At 36.9% G+C, this 17,606-nt stretch overlaps 3 protein-coding genes across 5 annotated transcripts; 1 reads left to right on the forward strand and 2 right to left on the reverse strand.

Annotated features, from left to right (window-relative positions):
• The first annotated feature begins 11 nt into the window (after window positions 1–11).
• Window positions 12–3,839, forward strand: LOC118344474 (methyl-CpG-binding domain-containing protein 7-like). Of its 2 annotated transcripts, none has more exons than XM_035685051.1 (7): window positions 12–634; window positions 898–1,020; window positions 1,803–1,898; window positions 2,012–2,149; window positions 2,247–2,384; window positions 2,491–2,728; window positions 3,518–3,839. In XM_035685051.1, exons 2-6 carry the CDS (start codon window positions 907–909, stop codon window positions 2,704–2,706), a joined length of 702 nt encoding a protein of 233 aa, XP_035540944.1. In that variant the 5' UTR covers window positions 12–634; window positions 898–906; the 3' UTR covers window positions 2,707–2,728; window positions 3,518–3,839. The 2 variants fall into 2 exon arrangements, with proteins under 2 accessions (XP_035540944.1, XP_035540945.1); XM_035685052.1 differs by having other exon boundaries at window positions 907–1,020; window positions 3,518–3,838.
• A 304-nt stretch (window positions 3,840–4,143) lies between these two features.
• LOC118343706 (protein ALP1-like) lies at window positions 4,144–9,472 on the reverse strand. 2 transcript variants are annotated; one of them, XM_035685018.1, is made up of 3 exons: window positions 9,111–9,472; window positions 8,841–9,017; window positions 4,144–5,378 (listed from the first exon to the last, which is right to left on the reverse strand). In XM_035685018.1, exons 2-3 carry the CDS (start codon window positions 8,974–8,976, stop codon window positions 4,333–4,335), a joined length of 1,182 nt encoding a protein of 393 aa, XP_035540911.1. In that variant the 5' UTR covers window positions 8,977–9,017; window positions 9,111–9,472; the 3' UTR covers window positions 4,144–4,332. The 2 variants fall into 2 exon arrangements, with proteins under 2 accessions (XP_035540911.1, XP_018823308.1); XM_018967763.2 differs by having other exon boundaries at window positions 8,841–9,020; window positions 9,111–9,455.
• Window positions 9,473–13,356: 3,884 nt separating this feature from the next.
• Window positions 13,357–17,286, reverse strand: LOC108993011 (protein UPSTREAM OF FLC). Its single transcript, XM_018967774.2, has 5 exons — window positions 17,158–17,286; window positions 16,809–17,043; window positions 16,303–16,372; window positions 15,331–16,218; window positions 13,357–13,905 (listed from the first exon to the last, which is right to left on the reverse strand). The coding sequence occupies exons 2-5, from the start codon at window positions 17,029–17,031 to the stop codon at window positions 13,743–13,745; spliced, it is 1,344 nt and encodes a 447-aa protein (XP_018823319.1). The 5' UTR covers window positions 17,032–17,043; window positions 17,158–17,286; the 3' UTR covers window positions 13,357–13,742.
• Window positions 17,287–17,606: the final 320 nt, after the last annotated feature.

Below are 17,606 nucleotides of genomic sequence, written 5' to 3' on the forward strand. Positions count from 1 at the left end.
GCAGGCAAGTTCATCTTCCTATACAAGAAGAAAGACATACATACGTTATCATCCCTTTTGCATATAAAATACATGATGATTGGGCTTTGCTTATCTCTACTAACATCCACCCCTACATATATTACAAGCCTAATAGGCTAATAGCACCAGAGGGCCGTGCAAACTGCAACTGAAGGCACAAGAGGGTTGTATTGTTGAGAAAATAATATTTTTGATAGGTAAATAGAAGTCCACGCACATACAAGATTGAAAACGTGATCTCACACTTCACCTCTTGTTTGGGGAGAGAAGCCATCTGGTTCAAAACTGGAATTGTATTGGTGAAAGTTTTCTATCTTGAACCTAAACTATAATAAAGTTGCAATTGAAAACAGAATGAGTTTCCTTCCATACTTCTCGTTTGTTGATGTCTAACTTGATTAGATGAGTATTAACCTTGCAACAATACCTGACCCTTATTTGCAAAACATAGTCAAGGAACTTGCTACATTCACTCTTCTTTTCTCTCTCTCCTTTTTCCCAAGGATAGTAGCATAAATGAATTGTTCGGACCAATCAAGTTGTAGCTTTTCATGTGGTGTGCATGATCTGAAGGACGATCCTTACGGTAGGGTCTCACACCTACGATAATAGAGTAAGTACTCTTGGTAGTTACGCATCTTAGTTTCTCCACTTAATTCTAGAATTGGGTTGCATTGAATAAAGGATGAATTATGACATTGATTTAAACTTGGCAGAACCTTAATCTACGGGGTACCTTTTAATACATAGGCACCCATAGATCCCAAACATTTCTAAATTCGGACATTTTTCTTTCCCTTTTTTTTTTTGGGATGTGACAAAAAGGCTTGTGGTGCCAAAACTAAGAATGGAAAGTCCTCACTGGCGATGCTTTAGCTGCTGCAGATGCAAATTAGGGACTGCACCATCTGGAGCACCTCGCCCTTTAAACTACCTGATGATTGGGTCATCAAGGAAAAGCCTCGTAGCAATATCAACTATGCTTGTGTCATTGACAAGGTACACTACAGATCTAGGTATTTGGTATCCATGCTGGCTGTTGGGTAAAGTCAATGAAATATTTTAGCAAAATCTTTACTCGTATGTGGTTGTGGTTATTTTCTTACTTGTAGAGCTTGATTTTCTGCATATGAGATTTCGTTTTATTGTGATAATTTCACTTTTTCCATATCTCATTGACCATTTATGAATTGATTTGACAATACTTAAGTTATGCAAGATGAATGGGTAGTTTGGATTTAGATTTGTGCCCAGATTGACTTCCTATGGGCCCCTAGAAAAATTTTGAAAGTAAGAACTATTCTTTTATTTCCATAGTTTTCTATTAGAATAATGGATGGAAAGTAAGATTTAAGTACCTCTTTGTTACCCTGATTTGTAATCTTCGGTTTCAAGTACAGTTGTTACCAGACCTTAGCATAAGTGACTATTTCTGAAATTTTAAGGGTGGCCTTCTTTACATGAACTGTCATCTATTTATTCAGCATTCTAGGAATCCTATTCTGGGCCTTCCAGCGGTTTGGAGCGGAAATATTGGTTGCCTGCCTTTGTGTGCTAGCATGAATAGTTTCTATTGCAATCTAGGATATGTTGTACTTGTAGATGATCCATTTCCCTGAAACAAAACTCTATAAGTTTATTTCCTCCATACCTTTCTGTTCTTGCATGTGCTCTAAGACCCCTTTCCTTAACAAAAAGAAGGCTTAGGTTTTTCAGCTACTGTGCTCTGAATAATAAGCACACCTGAAGTTACATATAAGAAATGTTATCCCTTTATGCAGTTATATATTGAGCCAGAAACTGGGCAGCAGTTTCGTTCTTTGAAAGCCGTTGAGAGATATGTAACAGAAGCAAAGGAAAATACTGCAACACCTAAGGTATTGAAACCAGCCAATCAGCTTAGTGTGGGTTTTAGTTACTGTTACTACTAAAGCAAATAGTTTATTTCCTCCTGTCATCCATGACTATGCATATGCTTGCTTCTCTTCAGGCTTCACAGAATTCTGGTTCATGGAAGAAAAACATTTCTAGTATTATACGGTCACCAAGAGTTGTGAGCAAACACTGGTTGGAAGCTGAAGAAGATAACATTACACTCAAGGCATTGAAATTGTGCAACCGTTCAAAAGTAAGTCTGAGGACTAACTAGTTAAGTACTATTTGGTTCAGCCTTCAAGAAAAGCTTTCTGTCATCCATCACTATGGATATGTCTGCTTCTCTTCAGGCTTCGCCGAATTCTGGTTCATGGAAGAAAAACATTTCTAGTATTATACGGACACCAAAAGTTGTGAGCAAACATTGGTTGGAAGCTGAAGAAGATAACATTACACTCAAGGCATTGAAATTGTGCAACTGTTCAAAAGTAAGTATGAGGACTAACTAGTTAAGTACTATTTGGTGAAACAAAACTTCTTTTCTCCTGTTATTTTATGCTGTAAACAAACCTTTGTGCCTTTGTGCCTTTTCAGCCTTCAAGAAAATCTGGTTCAAGGAAGAAATTTGTTTCTAATAAAGGGGTTAATACTTCAATGCTTGATTGTGCCAGCCCACCAGCAAAGATAAACTGGGTTCTTTCTGGTCCTGGTGGTGGTAATGTATGGAGTGCTTTCATCAATGAATCTATTGTCCCAGATTCTGTAAAGCAAAAATGGTCTGAGAAATTTATAACAACCATCCATGCATGAATTTAATGACCAAGTTTTCGAGGTATTTTAGTTCTCCAAAGCTTTATAATCCTCAGCACAGTGTTGCTTCCATTTTCTTCACCTCATGGAGCATACTCCTTTCCAGAATTATAACTTCTGTTGATTTTCAAACTTTGTAATCCCATCATTTGTAAATTTGTTATTGAGAACTTGTGCATATTTATGATGTAGGCATATATCTAGAAACACTTGCAACATGAACACGACGAATGCATCCATTAGGAGGCAATAAACATCTAGCCTCCCATGGAAATGAAATCATGGAAGTCCATTTTACATGATTCAAATGGAGTCCTTATTGTTCTGTCATATCATGTTTTTTTATGGCATTAGTGTAATGCAGGCGTGAGGTTCAAGGTGTTGAGGCATAAGCCTTTTGGACTTTATGTTCAAAAATATATTATGTTAAAGAATTACTAGAAAACAGGAATTACATAATAATATGTTAAAAGCCTGAGGCTAACAATTTTAAAAAATCCATGAAACCATTGTTAATTTAGATTCACGTACCTCACTAATTGTGGTCAGAGAAAACCATTCTATATCCAAAACCTGGGGATTCAGTCATAGCACAGAGTTTGTAGATTTTACACCACAGCATATGTCTTGATGAATTTGAAAATGTTTGGCTTTCTAGAACAGTATTTATTGATATTTAAGGCAATAGAGATATGAGATCCAACACAGAAAGTTCATTACTAGCCATGATTTTTTCGATTCCTACATTGTTTACTCTTTTCTGTTTATGATTTAATTATTTCATGGGCTTACGGCTTGGTGCACCCCTTAGTTCATAAAGGTCGAAGGTGGCAAAGCTTCCCTTGATGTCCCAGTACATCTCCAGTTCCTAGTATTTTTGGCTCTTCAGGACATCCCAAATCTACACCGGTTACTTTGCGTGGTGTTGGAACAGAAGTGTACTACGCGTATACTTCTTGTGTACTGTACTTGGATTGTGTATATTTTCAATCAATAAAGTTTTGTTCTTACTTATAATAAAGAATAATTTCTCCTATGAGTGCAGTTGTTTCAAGTCAGTTTTGCTCGCACGCTCCTTAGTCCTTATCATTATGTAAAGCGTTATTGTCATCGAAACAAAGCTTGATTGACAGTCCTCCATTTCTTTTGCAGGAGCTCAAAATAACTTCAGTACCTAAATTTATTTCTTCGATTCTAATACCCCTTAAATTGGTATATTTCTATTTAGTGTGATTAAGCATTGATGTTGGGACAGCCAATTGATTATTGAAGCTTGTTCAATGCCATTCAAATGCAGATATTTCTATTTTTAAGACTTTACAACATTAAACATATTTCCATATTTAGCAAATAAAAAAAGGGAAAACTAAAACAGTTAGCGTGCTAGTTCTATCTCTCGCCTGCTTGACTGAGCCTGTCATCTTGTTCCTTCTTGAGTGTCTTACCTTGTGTTGCATGTCTATATAAATCATTTACAATTTAGGACTAAAACAAATAAATCTCTGACTTCACTTTCATAATTCTAAGGAGATCCTGATCCAGAAACTCTTTCTAAATTAATGACAACAATCTTTACCTAAATAATTCAAATGCAGAATGAAATGATTTTTTTTTTTTTTTTTGAAATTAAGAATGCAACCTTCCCGACAAGTACAGAGACAACTTATCTCTCAGATGCACCCCCTTTATGTCGACAGTTCCACAAATCTGTTGGTGGTAACCTGAGTCGTGGTTGTGAGACAAAGGTACCTCGTCCTGCGCCTCATCATCCATATCAATAATAATGTTATGAAGTAGACAGCAAGTGAGAATAATCCTCGGCAACCTATGTTTGTCAGGCCTCCACATAACTCCTTGAATGATTTTCCACGTGTCTTTCAACCTCGCCAATGCTCTCTGTGCCACTATCCGAGTGGCATGATGCCGCCTGTTGAACTCTTCTCTTGACTCTGGGAGTTCTGTCCCTTCATAGGGAATGATAAGATGTGGCAATAAAGGATACCCTAAATCGCCAATTATGTATTCCCTTATTCCTGATCCCTCAGAGAGCTCTAAATCTTTTCCGTTCAACCTCTCCCCTTTATCACAGAGTTTGTAGAAGTTTGAACTCTCAAATACCAACCAGTCCTTCATTTTTCCTGGCCATCCAGTGACTATGTCTCGAAACCTCATGTCCGGGTCCACAATTGCCTGCAACACCATGCTATGATTCTTCTCATGATCGAGCCAGGTGTGACTTGAGGGATCCGATGCAGGCAAACACATCATGATGTGGGTTGTATCCACAACACCACAGCAATTAGGGAGGCCTCGCATTTTCTCAAATTTAGATTTTATTTCCCTCATTTCCGTATCTGTTGAAGGCCACTTCAGGTGATGAAGCCCCCTTTCTTCCATGGATTCCACAAAACGCCAGGTCACTTGGGAGACAGTTGAGTGGTTCAACCCAAACGAATCGCCAACTGTCACTAGTGACTCGCCGGAGCTCAGTCTTCTTAAGGCTACAGCTACCTGATCACATAAAGACAATGGCTTGCCATTTGCAAACACAAAATGTGCAGACTTAGCCATCATGTCTTCCTTCACGAGTGAACATATGTAGTCAAAGGTTTTTCTGGATATCTTAAAAACAGTTTCAAACCTATCTAGACTCTTGGATGGAGATTGAAGACCTGCAGTGAGAAGTAGAGCAAGGAGAAAATTAAGATTCACAAATGTGGGTCATTTAAATTTGTCTCAAATGCTCTTGGCAGGACTTAATGATATAGAACATAGAACTGACATTATCTTAATCCTAAACTATCAAGGAAAGTCACTTGGTAACAGATGACATACAGAGCATATATATAAATAATGTCAAACGAAGAGTATAACTTTGTTTGCAGAGTATACTGAAAGGGATTTTCAGAACTCAGGTGATTTTTTTTCTGGTAAGTAATGTGATCTCATCAAAAGGTGCAGAGGGGCGCAACCCTAGTATATTAAAAATCCCATTGATTGAACATGATCTTGCCAGCAGAATCAATTTATGGGTTAATTCATCGCAATCCACTTGGAGCATGCAAAACATCAAAACATACATGAGGAGACAACTAAGAAAAAGACGCAATGTGATTGTTGAGCCATTCTATAACATAGAATTATCCTTTTTGCATCATTCAACTGCTTGGTTGACCATGTGTTCCTATAGATATAGACTTGCAGTTATAAGATCGATCAGTACTTTGCGCTATAACTAGTTTCTATATAGAGGTCATTTCTGCTTTTCCAGAACCCGTACCAACTAACTAAACAGTTTTCTATAGAGAGGTCATTTCAGCTTATGCATAACCCATTCCAACCTTGTCCCAAAACAAAGACAAAAATATAGAGCATAGAGGTAAGAAGTTACCTGTTCTTATGTCAGACTGCTTTGGAGCCAAGTCAAAAGATGAGAAACAAACATCCATCTAAATAAGTTCCCAAAGGCGTGATACATGTTGAATGTGCCTTTTTTCTCATTAAGATGAAATTTTCTCCAATTTTAAGCTTGAAGGAGAGATTTTTAACCAGTTGAGCTCAAAGGAATTTAAACTGCAATGTTATGAGGTGAACCACTACACTATGGCTGCTGGGGACCAGAAATACAGAAACTAAAGGATGTAGTTTATTCAGGTATACGTGGGTTTATAACTTGTCTATATTCTATTTGTAGAAATGGTCACTACTCATCCTCTCTTAAACACTATGAGACTTTCAGTTATAACAACTCTTTACAAGAAAGTTCTTGGAAAGAGGATTCAAATGAGAGGACTACCTGTCCTATTAATTTTCTTTTCTTCTTCTTCAACAAGTACCCGTACTATTCCATTATCATAAAGAAGGTTCAAAATCTGTCTAGGAAGGAGAGAATGGAAGAGAAGAGAAATCACAGGCTACTGGATTTGTCCTGGCTCTCACTGTTTGTTTCTCACGTGAAGTGGGGTAAAGAAAGTATGAAGAAAATTTTTTAACAATTCCCAAAATTATTTTCAGGGAAGTTTTGGGATAAAGTTTATTAAGGTACAACATTTTAGCAGAATCTACGCTTACTTTGCACAAACAAACATGATAAATAATTAACCAAAAAAATGAGATTTTGAGAAAAATCTCTCTCCCTATCAAAATAATAATAATTAGCCAATAAAGATTTCAGAAAAATAGAGATTTTGTGGAAACTCTCTCTCCCCCTCCTTTCCTACTTTGTTTTCCCTTTTTATTCTTTTAAATAATAGATCAAATGGGAGTCATAACCTTTTAAATATTATTCTTTTAAATATTATCACCAGACAACTACTGGAGGTGAATGAAATCAAACCATTCAGAGCAGGCACTAGTTCATTCTAGTATACCTAAATATGTATCTCATTGCTCTGAGATCTAGGTAACTCGGCCTATGGAACTGGAAAAAATACCTCCATTCCAAGTTTTCAGACGTTTGGTATCATCTATTAGTGCACTAAACCACCTGGATACATATATTGTATCCACTATTTTATTCTATGTTGAATATAAATCTTTGAAGCTTATGGATATCTGTATATAACCCTCCCATTAATTCATTTGTTAATAGTACCCCAACTCATCAGCCTCTTGTAGCAGTTTATCTCGTATGCCTGCCTATTATGGTTCCTGAACATCTCAAAGTCTTAGAAAGCTGCTAGTTTCCCATCAAACAAAAGCAAAGCAAAATATGATCGGCTTCTGCTTCATGGGAAATTAGCAGCGTTTGTAACAAAACAAGCTGGCTTGATTTTTTGCACCAACTTTAATGAATAAGTGAAGATGAAAGGAAAGTCTCTTAATCCAGTCTTAATATTCTTTTTCTTCATAAGAAGGCAGTCTCAATATCATGTTATGCATCAAAATGAGCTTTCCTCCATGAGTGAATTGTTCCCTCTCATTAAAGCTGTGGTCTTACAAATGGTGAGAACCTAAACGCTTTGAAGTCCGAAATCAATGTGTGCATGTATGTGAGTTTTCTGAGGTGATTCTCACTTAAATGATTTCCAACTCTAATAAAATTAAGCTAACCTATTGGCAACTGGGGAGTAGGTCTTGCAATGCATTCTATTGACTAGTTACTGACTACAAGTTTGTTTTTAGACTATAGAGAGAATGAAACTTTCAAAGTCCTACTGCAATGATTTGATGCTTAAAACTCATTGAAACTATTAGTTTTCCATATCACATTTTTTTCTTTTTTGATAAGTTAGCAATCTTTATCAACAAGTTCAAAAGAAGCAACCCAAGTACATAGAAAGTATATAAGAGAGACACCTAGCTAGACGCTTCACATTTCCTAAATCATAACCAGTTATTTTTCTGACAACTAAAAATCTATTTGACTACTTCAATAGATAGATTCCAGATGTATCCCTCACGTCTCAACCTTTTAGTATGCCCCATGCAAAAAATCAAACATTACACAATTTAGGCAGTGGGGGCAAAATAGCATCAGCTGAACAACTCCCGGTGGCATAGTTAACAAAAACTCTCCCTTGCCTACAGAAGCTGTTTATTCTTATTTTTGAACTTTTTCCAACTCTAGACACTATAATTGGCACCTTTACAAGCAGTTCTACCTTTTAGTATCAGAGTGCCAATTGATTCACCACTTGAATTAATTCTCAAAACAATTTTCACTTCCAACTCTAAAGTGAAAACATCTGAAAATTTCTGCTTTTGGAAAAAAAAAAATATGCTTTACACCATCCAACTACTTCACGCTCTAGTAGCACACATAATCCACAAGCATACTCCAACAAGAAAGGTATCATTCTTTTCTTAGATTTTATTACGAGGTCATTAATATATCTAATATATCGTCTTATCCCTACTGCATTATATAAGAAAATCAAACAAGAATGTCCAGTAAAGAGATGATTTTGAAGTCAGACCAGGAATCCTTCCTACATACCTAATTTATCTATGATATTTCAGCATATAACATGTATGAGACATAAAGCAAAAACCTAATTGGATTAGACCAAATTCAATTCAATCCATGTACCAAAATCCATCGATTATAAATACAAAGCTACATACCTATTATACCAAAAAGGATCGTCAAGAGCAAAAACAGTAAAATAATCATAATCTCAAAGAAGATATACCATGAATTCTCCGTGAGAACTCATCCCACCAATCTAGAGGCCCCTCCTCCGGCCCCGGGGACCCAGAAGCAGAAGCATTCTCTTCAGGCTTCTTCTCTGTCTTTTTCCTCTTTCTGAATCCTCTTACAGGACCCATCAGCAGAAACAATCCAATTGAATCAAAACCCAGAAACCCACCTTCTTCAAACAACCATAATCAGAAAACAACTGTATAACTATTCAAAGACAAATATTAATAATACCCATTCGTAATAGTAAAATAATATTTACCACAGCACAGGAAGATCACGAAACAATGATGAAAGAAGCAGTGGCTCGTAACATGCAAGGAAGACTGTCAACAGAGACTGGTAGTTACAGTGTGCCCATAGCCGTTTGTAGGTCTGTATAGCATGCAAGAAAAGCGAAAGCTTGAAGAAATGGGAAGAGAGAGAGAGACAGAGAGAGAGATGGATAAACTATGTGCGGGAAACCGACGGAAAATCCAAGCAACACATGTTGTTTGGTGAGTGTCTAAGACAAATGTGGGCAGGAGAACTGAGGGACATGAACACAGAATTTCGCAGCAGTGAGTCTCGCTCTCACTCCGCATCTACGATTCCCCCAGAGACTAAAGTCTTGCTTTTAAAGAGGTTTGCTCCATTTTGTTGAGGTTTCACTTATATTTATTTAGAAAAGAGAAAATTATAGGTAGGTTGAAGAAATATACGAAGCGTGTAATAATTATGTAATCGTTTTAAAAAAATATATATATATAAGATTTATATAAAAAGAAATTAATTTCACGATTATATATAGAATTATTTGAAGAAATTAAGCACCGAGTCCAGTTCCGATCAAAATGACAACTTTACTACTAACTAGTTATTTAAGATTCTTTTGAAAAATAATTTTATTTAAAAATCTTTATATCACATATCATTCACGTGGTATAATTTAATTTAAAAGATAAATTTTAAATTTTATTAATTAAATTATACCATGTGAATATTATGTAATGTAAATACTTTCGAATGGTACTTCTACTCTTTCAATATATGGTCGCAGTGAATTTTTGCACCCATGGCTATTCTCATCATTGATTCATTTAAATGATAAAATAAAGGGTTATTTATTGAAAATATGAATGAATCATTTTTATTATTGAAAAAAAAAATGGTATTTATTTAGAAGAAAACACTGAATATAGTAATTTTTTAAAAAAGAGAGAAAATTATTATCTAAAATTTTTTATCTTTCAATACCGTAAATAAATATGCAGTACTGATGAATATGTTAATGACCTTTTTTTTTTCATATTGACTTGCGATTATAATATTATTTCTCCTATTATTATATATAGAAGAACATAAATTATATAAAATGAATAGCGAGAAAATAATCAGTTATTATAATATCACTGCCTTGTCCTCTCAATATTAATTTATGGTTCCTTATGTGCTAAATGATATTTTATTCCTTAATTAAAAAAAAATGGATGACGAATAAAGCCTTAATGAAAAACCTAATTTTGTAAAACCTAATTTTGTAAAAAGTATATCACAACAATAGCCGAATCCAAAACTCACATTTGGAAATGATTAAAATTGCATCCAAACAAGTATTTGATTATTAAAAACTAACCACATTCTATGAATTTTATTGATTTTCTACTTTCTGAAATAAAAATAAAAGAAATCATTTTAAAAATATTTATGAGAACTTAAAAAATCACATAATCATATTTTTAGTCATCAGGCAAAATAATATATATATATATATATATATATATATATATATAATCAAATTTCTATAATCAAAGATAATTAAAGTTATCTAAATAAATTTAAGATTTTTGCTACACAACCTCTCCAACCTCCACACATCATATTTTTTAAATTTTTTAAATTTTTTTTTTTTTTTTTTTTTTTTTTGAGTTTATTCTTCTTAAACTAATTCAATTCTTATATTCATTATTCATATATTAAATATTTGATAAGAGAAAAAAATAATAAAAATTAAAAAAAAAATATGATGTGCAGATGATATGGAGATTTTTTCTAAATTTAAACATGCAACTAGAAAAGTTGGAAAGTGATGTTTTTGTTTACGTTGAAAAAGGACAGTTTGAGTCAGGTGAGAATGCTTCGTTTGGAACCATAATTACTCTCAACTCATCTCAACTCATCATTACAACTTTTTCAAATCCCAACACAAAATATAATAAACAATTCAACTTTTTCAAATCCCAAAATAATAATAATAATAATAAATAATATTCTAATAATATTTTATTATCTCAACTCAACTCAATTCAACTCACTTCAACATCCAAACGCAACCTAAAAGAAGCTGGAATGGGAATCCAAATTTCGATGGGCATCTAATTTCCTCAATTCTATGCTTAATAGTTGGGCCTCGGGGTTTTCCTTAATAGTGACAATGGGCTTTGCTCTATTTTGGGTTGAAGGTTTGAAAATTGTGAAAGAATCAAACCCCATCCCCAGGGTTGAGTTGGACTTGAAATGGTGAAAAGACGAAGGACATTTTGGGGATATCTCTGCTTCAAGTTTCAACCTGAGAGGAAGAGAGTATTGTATGGATATTCATTGACAGAGATTTCTACTTTCTACATACATGAGATCTATGAGATAGGATCACAATGGTTACATATAGACAAAAAATAGTGTCACAACTATTGTCGGATAATCTTTATAACTGTTGCCTTATCTGATATTTTACCCATTTTCAATTTGTGATCATCTCCACTCGTGTGTTCTTGGACACACCCACACGACTCTCTCTCCTTAAACCTACTTTTTAATGTTTGGTTAGCGGGTGAGACAAAACAAAAGATAGCGAAACCTGAAATGTTACAAATATTACTACAATCATTTAATTATAATGTGATGATCACCTCATGTTATCATTTTAAGTGAAGTTTATACTGTATACAACCATTTCTACGCATAAACAAATGAATTCTCGATGACTTTTAGGCCTCGTTTGAATGCACAACTCAGTTCAGTGCACTTCATTTTTAAACTGAGTTGAACATCCAAACGCAGATTTTTACACAAGTTGAATAGAGTCCAAAACTGAACTCATCTGTAGGGCCCACAACTGACAAACATTAATTTTTTATTTTACTTTTTCATCTCTATCAGTTTACTTTTCTCTCCATTGTGTATAACTTTTTCATCTCTCGTACAATCCAACTCAATTATTTATCACTTTTTCTACTTGGCTGGTCTGGCTACAAGTGTAGCTTGTCGGGAAAATTTTTTTTTCAAGTTTTGGCATCTGTAGTTGCTTAGACCATGTCAGATGAATAGTGAAATTAATTTAATGGTGGGATCCATTTATTTTACAACTTCCTATAAAATATATCTAAACTCATATTAACATCTAAACACACATAAACTCGTCTTGAATGGGTCTTATAAAACTCACTTAATCATCTCAATTCACTACTATTTTAAAAAAAAACTCAGCTCAATTCAATCCACCTCAATATCCAAACGCATCCCTTAAGTAGCAAAAGAACTAGGTGAAATGCCCAATTACAATTACCGACAGATGAAAGCTCAAAGTCATTTAAACAGAAAAAAGTATTGGGAGCAACCACTATTTAGGATCATCCGGATCACATCCCAAGTGTCATTGAGTAAAATGACCAAAAACACCTCACAACAAAACTCACTTATCTTTCATTTTACACATTTCAAATTTTTTTTCTTCCTCTCTACCTCCCTAGTCGCCCAAGCCCCCTTGCCCCCGCCCTGCCCCACCACCCGAGTCAACATCCTCTCCCCCACCCGCAACCCGCATCACCATCCTCTCCCCAACCTGTACCCCTCATCGCCCATCTGGATCAAATGAGAGGCATGGCTGAGCATGGAGGGCTAAGGGAGGCTCAAGGTGGCGGCTGGAACCATGGGTGGTGGCGTACAGCTCGGTAAGGGGCAGAACCTATATGGGTGAAACCCATTTCGGGAAAGAGAGAGAGAGGACTATAGTGCTATGGAAGCTCGATGGTGCTCTATGGTGGGACTAGAGGCTGATGACGACGACAGTTGCAGCAACAAACCGTGTAGGAGAACCTATTTCGGGTTAAGAGATGGTGCTACGCATGGGGACTTCCGTGGAAATTTGAAGGTGGCTAGAAGTTGCCGACATGAGGGGAAGCCGATAGTGGTGGGTGGTCACTACAAGTGGCACACGACGGGGCTGAGTGAGGAGTGAACTGAGAGAGGGAATCAAGTGGGGGGAGAGGGAATCGGGTGGGGAGGGGGATAAGGGATTTTGTTTTAAAAAAAAAAAAAACGTAATGTAGCACAGATCTTTAAACATTTCTATAAACAACCAAAATGAGAACAACCATACCTACCTAGCTCTCGAGCGCACACACTCCCACACGTAATAGAGCTGTCCAAACGCAGAATTTGCACTTTCTTGGTAAGCACCACCATCCCAATCTCCATACACACCATGTCGGCCACAGGAAACAAAATCACCCCCGGGGGACTATTTCACGTGCAAAGCAAAATGTTATTTCATAATTCCCGAGGCGCAACAATATTCTATTTCCTATGTTTCAAAGTCAGATTTATACATGAAATGGGTCAAAAGGGTACACAAACAAACATTAGGAATAGGGGTTAGCGCCGATCACCCGATAATTGAAAGCCAATTTCACACCCCGGCCTGCCTCCACACCCCAACAGAAAATCAACAGCCCACTTTTTTTCCACAAGTACAGAGGATGAATCGCCTCGCCGTGACATGCAAAATATTGCACCAGTACCACATACTTACTTGTCGCCTTTCATACAGTTTTTCTTTTCCCCTTTCTTCTTAGTTTTCAGTGACAAAAGTAGAAACTACTACAATGTTACGCAATGTCGTGATCATGTTTAGACCTCAACTCTTTAATTTGTTCCCTCCTTGACTCTCACTACCGTTGAGACGCGAGCCATCGTTGTTACCCTCTTTCTTCTTCGTTGGCAGTGCCCTCGGTTTCCTCGGTATGCATTTCGTGCGCGCTCCTTCCGTCTCTTCTTCCGTCAATTGCAATTGCGAGGTCCTGCATGCATGTCCATAAATTCAAACATGTACATCATGAACACAACAAACCTTCAGAAATATACCAAGAAACTTGCATTATTTATAATCTAATATGCTATACTTTCCTCGACTTTAATTCATCAATACTCATTATAAATAGAAAAAAAAAAGTAGACACATAAATTATTAAGAGAAATATTATTAATAACAAATCAATGACTATTATAAATTAATCTTGAACAAAGATATTAATAAACAAATCAGTCTGTAATTAAAAAAAAAAAGATTAAAATAACTAAACATACTAAAGGTGGTAGTAGTTGAGGAAGTCAACTCTGTCAATTTAGTATTAATAATTTGACTTTAAATCAGTTCAGGAGCTCCAGGATAGAGAGAATTTATTTATGAATGTTCACACTACGGATCGGTCCCCCCACTGACTCACGTATGGATCCTTTCATACCAAAGTGGTCAATAAATAAGGACGTTTGAGTATTTAATACGATAGTTGATAAGTTTGATAGCAAAATAACAAGAGGCAGTACAGAATCACAGATTGAGATTGATTATCACATTCACAGACTCACAGTACATTGGCTCCGGTTTGTTCAGAAAAAGTGGATTGAAGCTAGCTGGCTATTTTGTCAATTTTATAATCTTCGTACGGATCTCTCTCTCTCTCTCTCATCCAAGAAGATGAAAGATCCAAAAGTAGGCCAAAAGGGACTATCAGAGAATCAAAACATTTATAACTGACCCAAAATCCCAGAAAAAGGCTATGCTTGTAAGAACCAATCCACTGCTTCAGTTACTGCCTATGTGAAATTTCAAATCAAGCTTCTATATTCTCCCCCCAATCACTTAAGAAGACTGGTGGATGCTTTCTGAGTACAGCACTACACTACTTCGTAATTTCAATACTTTCAGAGCAAAACAGACCGTTTTCTTATACATATATATCCCTTTCCGACTTTGTTATTCTAAAAAATAAATTTTAAAAAGTAAAGGTTTTGGCAACATTCTTTTAAAATACTACGAGTTTAAGCCTGCCCATCTCTTTGTTGTTTTGCTTGATGGCAACCATTGTCGTCTACAAAAAATCTAATCTAAATACATCATTGAAATCTTCATTGAAAATAACAATTTGTCAAGTTTCTAATTTTAGTTGGTTTTGAAAAAAATAATTATTGACAGTGGATGGTTGCTGAGTGACAGTGATGTATGTGCGATTTGTTCAAGTGTAATAAGTGTAATTCTACTTAGAGCTAAAGTTATGGAATAAATAAGCATCCTATAATTATTTTGAAAAATAGTAAAATTTACTATTAAAAAATTAATCTTTTTTTATATAAATTTTGTATTTATTCATTTTTTTAAAAATAATTACATAAAATTTATATACCCTCGACGGCAGCTATTATTACTCTAATAATAATTCACGTACCGATCTGAATTGTAGGAAGAAGACCTCTTCAAATGTGGAACAACCTCCTCTTTCTTCTTGGTCTCAATCAAGCTCCCGCTAAAATACTCCTTGTCTTCCAATTTCAGGCCCGCGAAACTTGTAATTCCCCTCGAAGTCCCCACGTGATTATTACTATTACTGCCATTATTCCCTGCTCCGCGGGGCAACCTCGCCTTGTAGTGCCCAATCAACGAGAACCCTTCATCCTTCGCTGCCATGTTCCCACAGTCCTTGAACGAGATTGACCCGCACGATATCAACTGCATCAGAACCGACGACGCCTTCGCCCTCCCACTTGGACAAATCTCCGCCGTTGGTGGATTCGAACTGTCACCATTAGCCCCACTTGAGCAAATCACTATCCTTCCGTCGGCCTTCATCAGAGACTCTAGCGTTTCGGGGCTCGAATCCGAAGGCGGTGGCGAGATCTCGTCCCTGCTCAGCTCCGTGCTTCGACTCTGGCACGTTTCGCGTTGAGCTTTCTCTTGGCGCGCATCTTCTTCGTCTTCTTTCTCCCTGACCGATCTGCGTCTTCTTCGCTTCTCGTCGGTCTGAGTCGACGCGTCGGCGGCAGCCTTTCCGGTTGACTCACCCGAAGACTCGGCCTTGTAGACCTTGTACTCGTTGAGATCGATCGAGCTCCACGATTGATTCCTTCTCCGCGTGACCACCGGGAAATCGGAATCCTCATCGGACTTGTTTATCTCCGGAGGCCTCAGGGAACGCGATGATGCCGTTCCGTGTACCGCACGGCTCAGACAGGTGTCGAGGACCTCAGAGCCTTTGAGAACGTACTCTTTGCCGTGCGCCGGGCATATGAAATCGTTCTCCGCGAGGTCGTGCCAAACGAAGCCGTTTTTGTAGCTCCTGAAATAACCGGAACCGAGTCAAGATACAATGCGGAACCGAAGTAGTAATTAGATCGGAGAACTCAGGGAGCGGTCACCGTACCGTTTGGATGACCAGGAGTACATGGTAGCCATGCCTTTTCCGCGGAGGAGGTTCAAGCGGTTGATTACATCTGAGGAAACAGTGTAATTTGACAGTGAGAAAGTTTCACACTTATCATTGACCTCGGTGGAACGAAGTGGTAGAAGATAAGGCTCTGTTTGGTTGCAAAGTAAAAAAGAAAATTGATGTGTTCTACGCGCTGAAAAAATTTAATGTTTGAGAGCGGAGAAACCAATAATGCGAGCTTAATTAGTTGAATTTTGCGTTTTCCGTTCTCTTGTATTTTTCACAGCAGCCAAACAGTGAGGCAAAACTTTGACCAGGTAGAAGCTAGAAAGAAAAGCAATCAATGCAATGAACTTGAGCGTTTTTTGGTTTTACCCAGTTTTAAAATGCATTATGCTTCACAAGGAAGCAAAAAGCTCCAATCAAAAGCCAAGATCATATATATATACAGCAATGCAGATAACATACTTTGAAAAATAGTCACCAGTCCGTGTTTTTACCTCTGAGATAGAGACCGTCGGGAGTGGAAAGAGGGACCTCCATGAAGTGAGGGTGCTCGAGCTGACCATTCCTGGACAGATAATAAACGACGGGGACCGATCTTCTATCGGTCTTAACCTTAGGCTCGGTCCAGACCTTGGTTCTATCCGGGCTAATCTCTCTGTCCTTCCACTTGTTCGGAAGCTGCAGCTCTGTCGCTCTTCCTCTGGTAGCCACCGCCATTTCTTCTTCTTACTGCATGAACAAAACGAAACGAAACAAAACAAAGAGAAGTAGTAAGAAAGAATCGGTTGGTTGTTGATAAAGAGAAAAGGTGGGAAAGAGGACGAAAGGGAGAATGGATAATACCGTGGGGGCGAGAGAGGAAGCGTGATGAGGGGGAAAGAACTAGCAGTGAGTTGGAGTTTTATATAGAGAGGGGTGAAAGGGTGTGAAATGTGAAGAAAGAGGGAGAGAGATTTCAAAATGGGGATGCGGCAGACAACAGCTACCAAACAAAGAGAGGGCTATTTGGGTTTCAGTACTTGCAGTTACCGTGACAGTGGAGTTCTTAGTTTTATTTTTATTATATATGATTGGACGGAGATTCAGATATGCACGTCTAAAACGCCGTCGTTTCTACTTGACTTGAGTCTGGCTCCTACTTCACTTGATTGATATGTTCTTTCTTTTTCATTTTTATTTTTTTATAAATTCTTAAGATATTTTTCCAAAAATTGAGCTAAAAATAGTAGTCGATGGAATGAAAAAGGTCTACTACGCTTTCAATTTAAAAAGACTGTGGTCCTCTAGCCCAG

Source organism: Juglans regia, chromosome 14 (assembly GCF_001411555.2).
Source record: "Juglans regia cultivar Chandler chromosome 14, Walnut 2.0, whole genome shotgun sequence".
In the NCBI taxonomy this organism is placed as follows: Eukaryota; Viridiplantae; Streptophyta; class Magnoliopsida; order Fagales; family Juglandaceae; genus Juglans; species Juglans regia.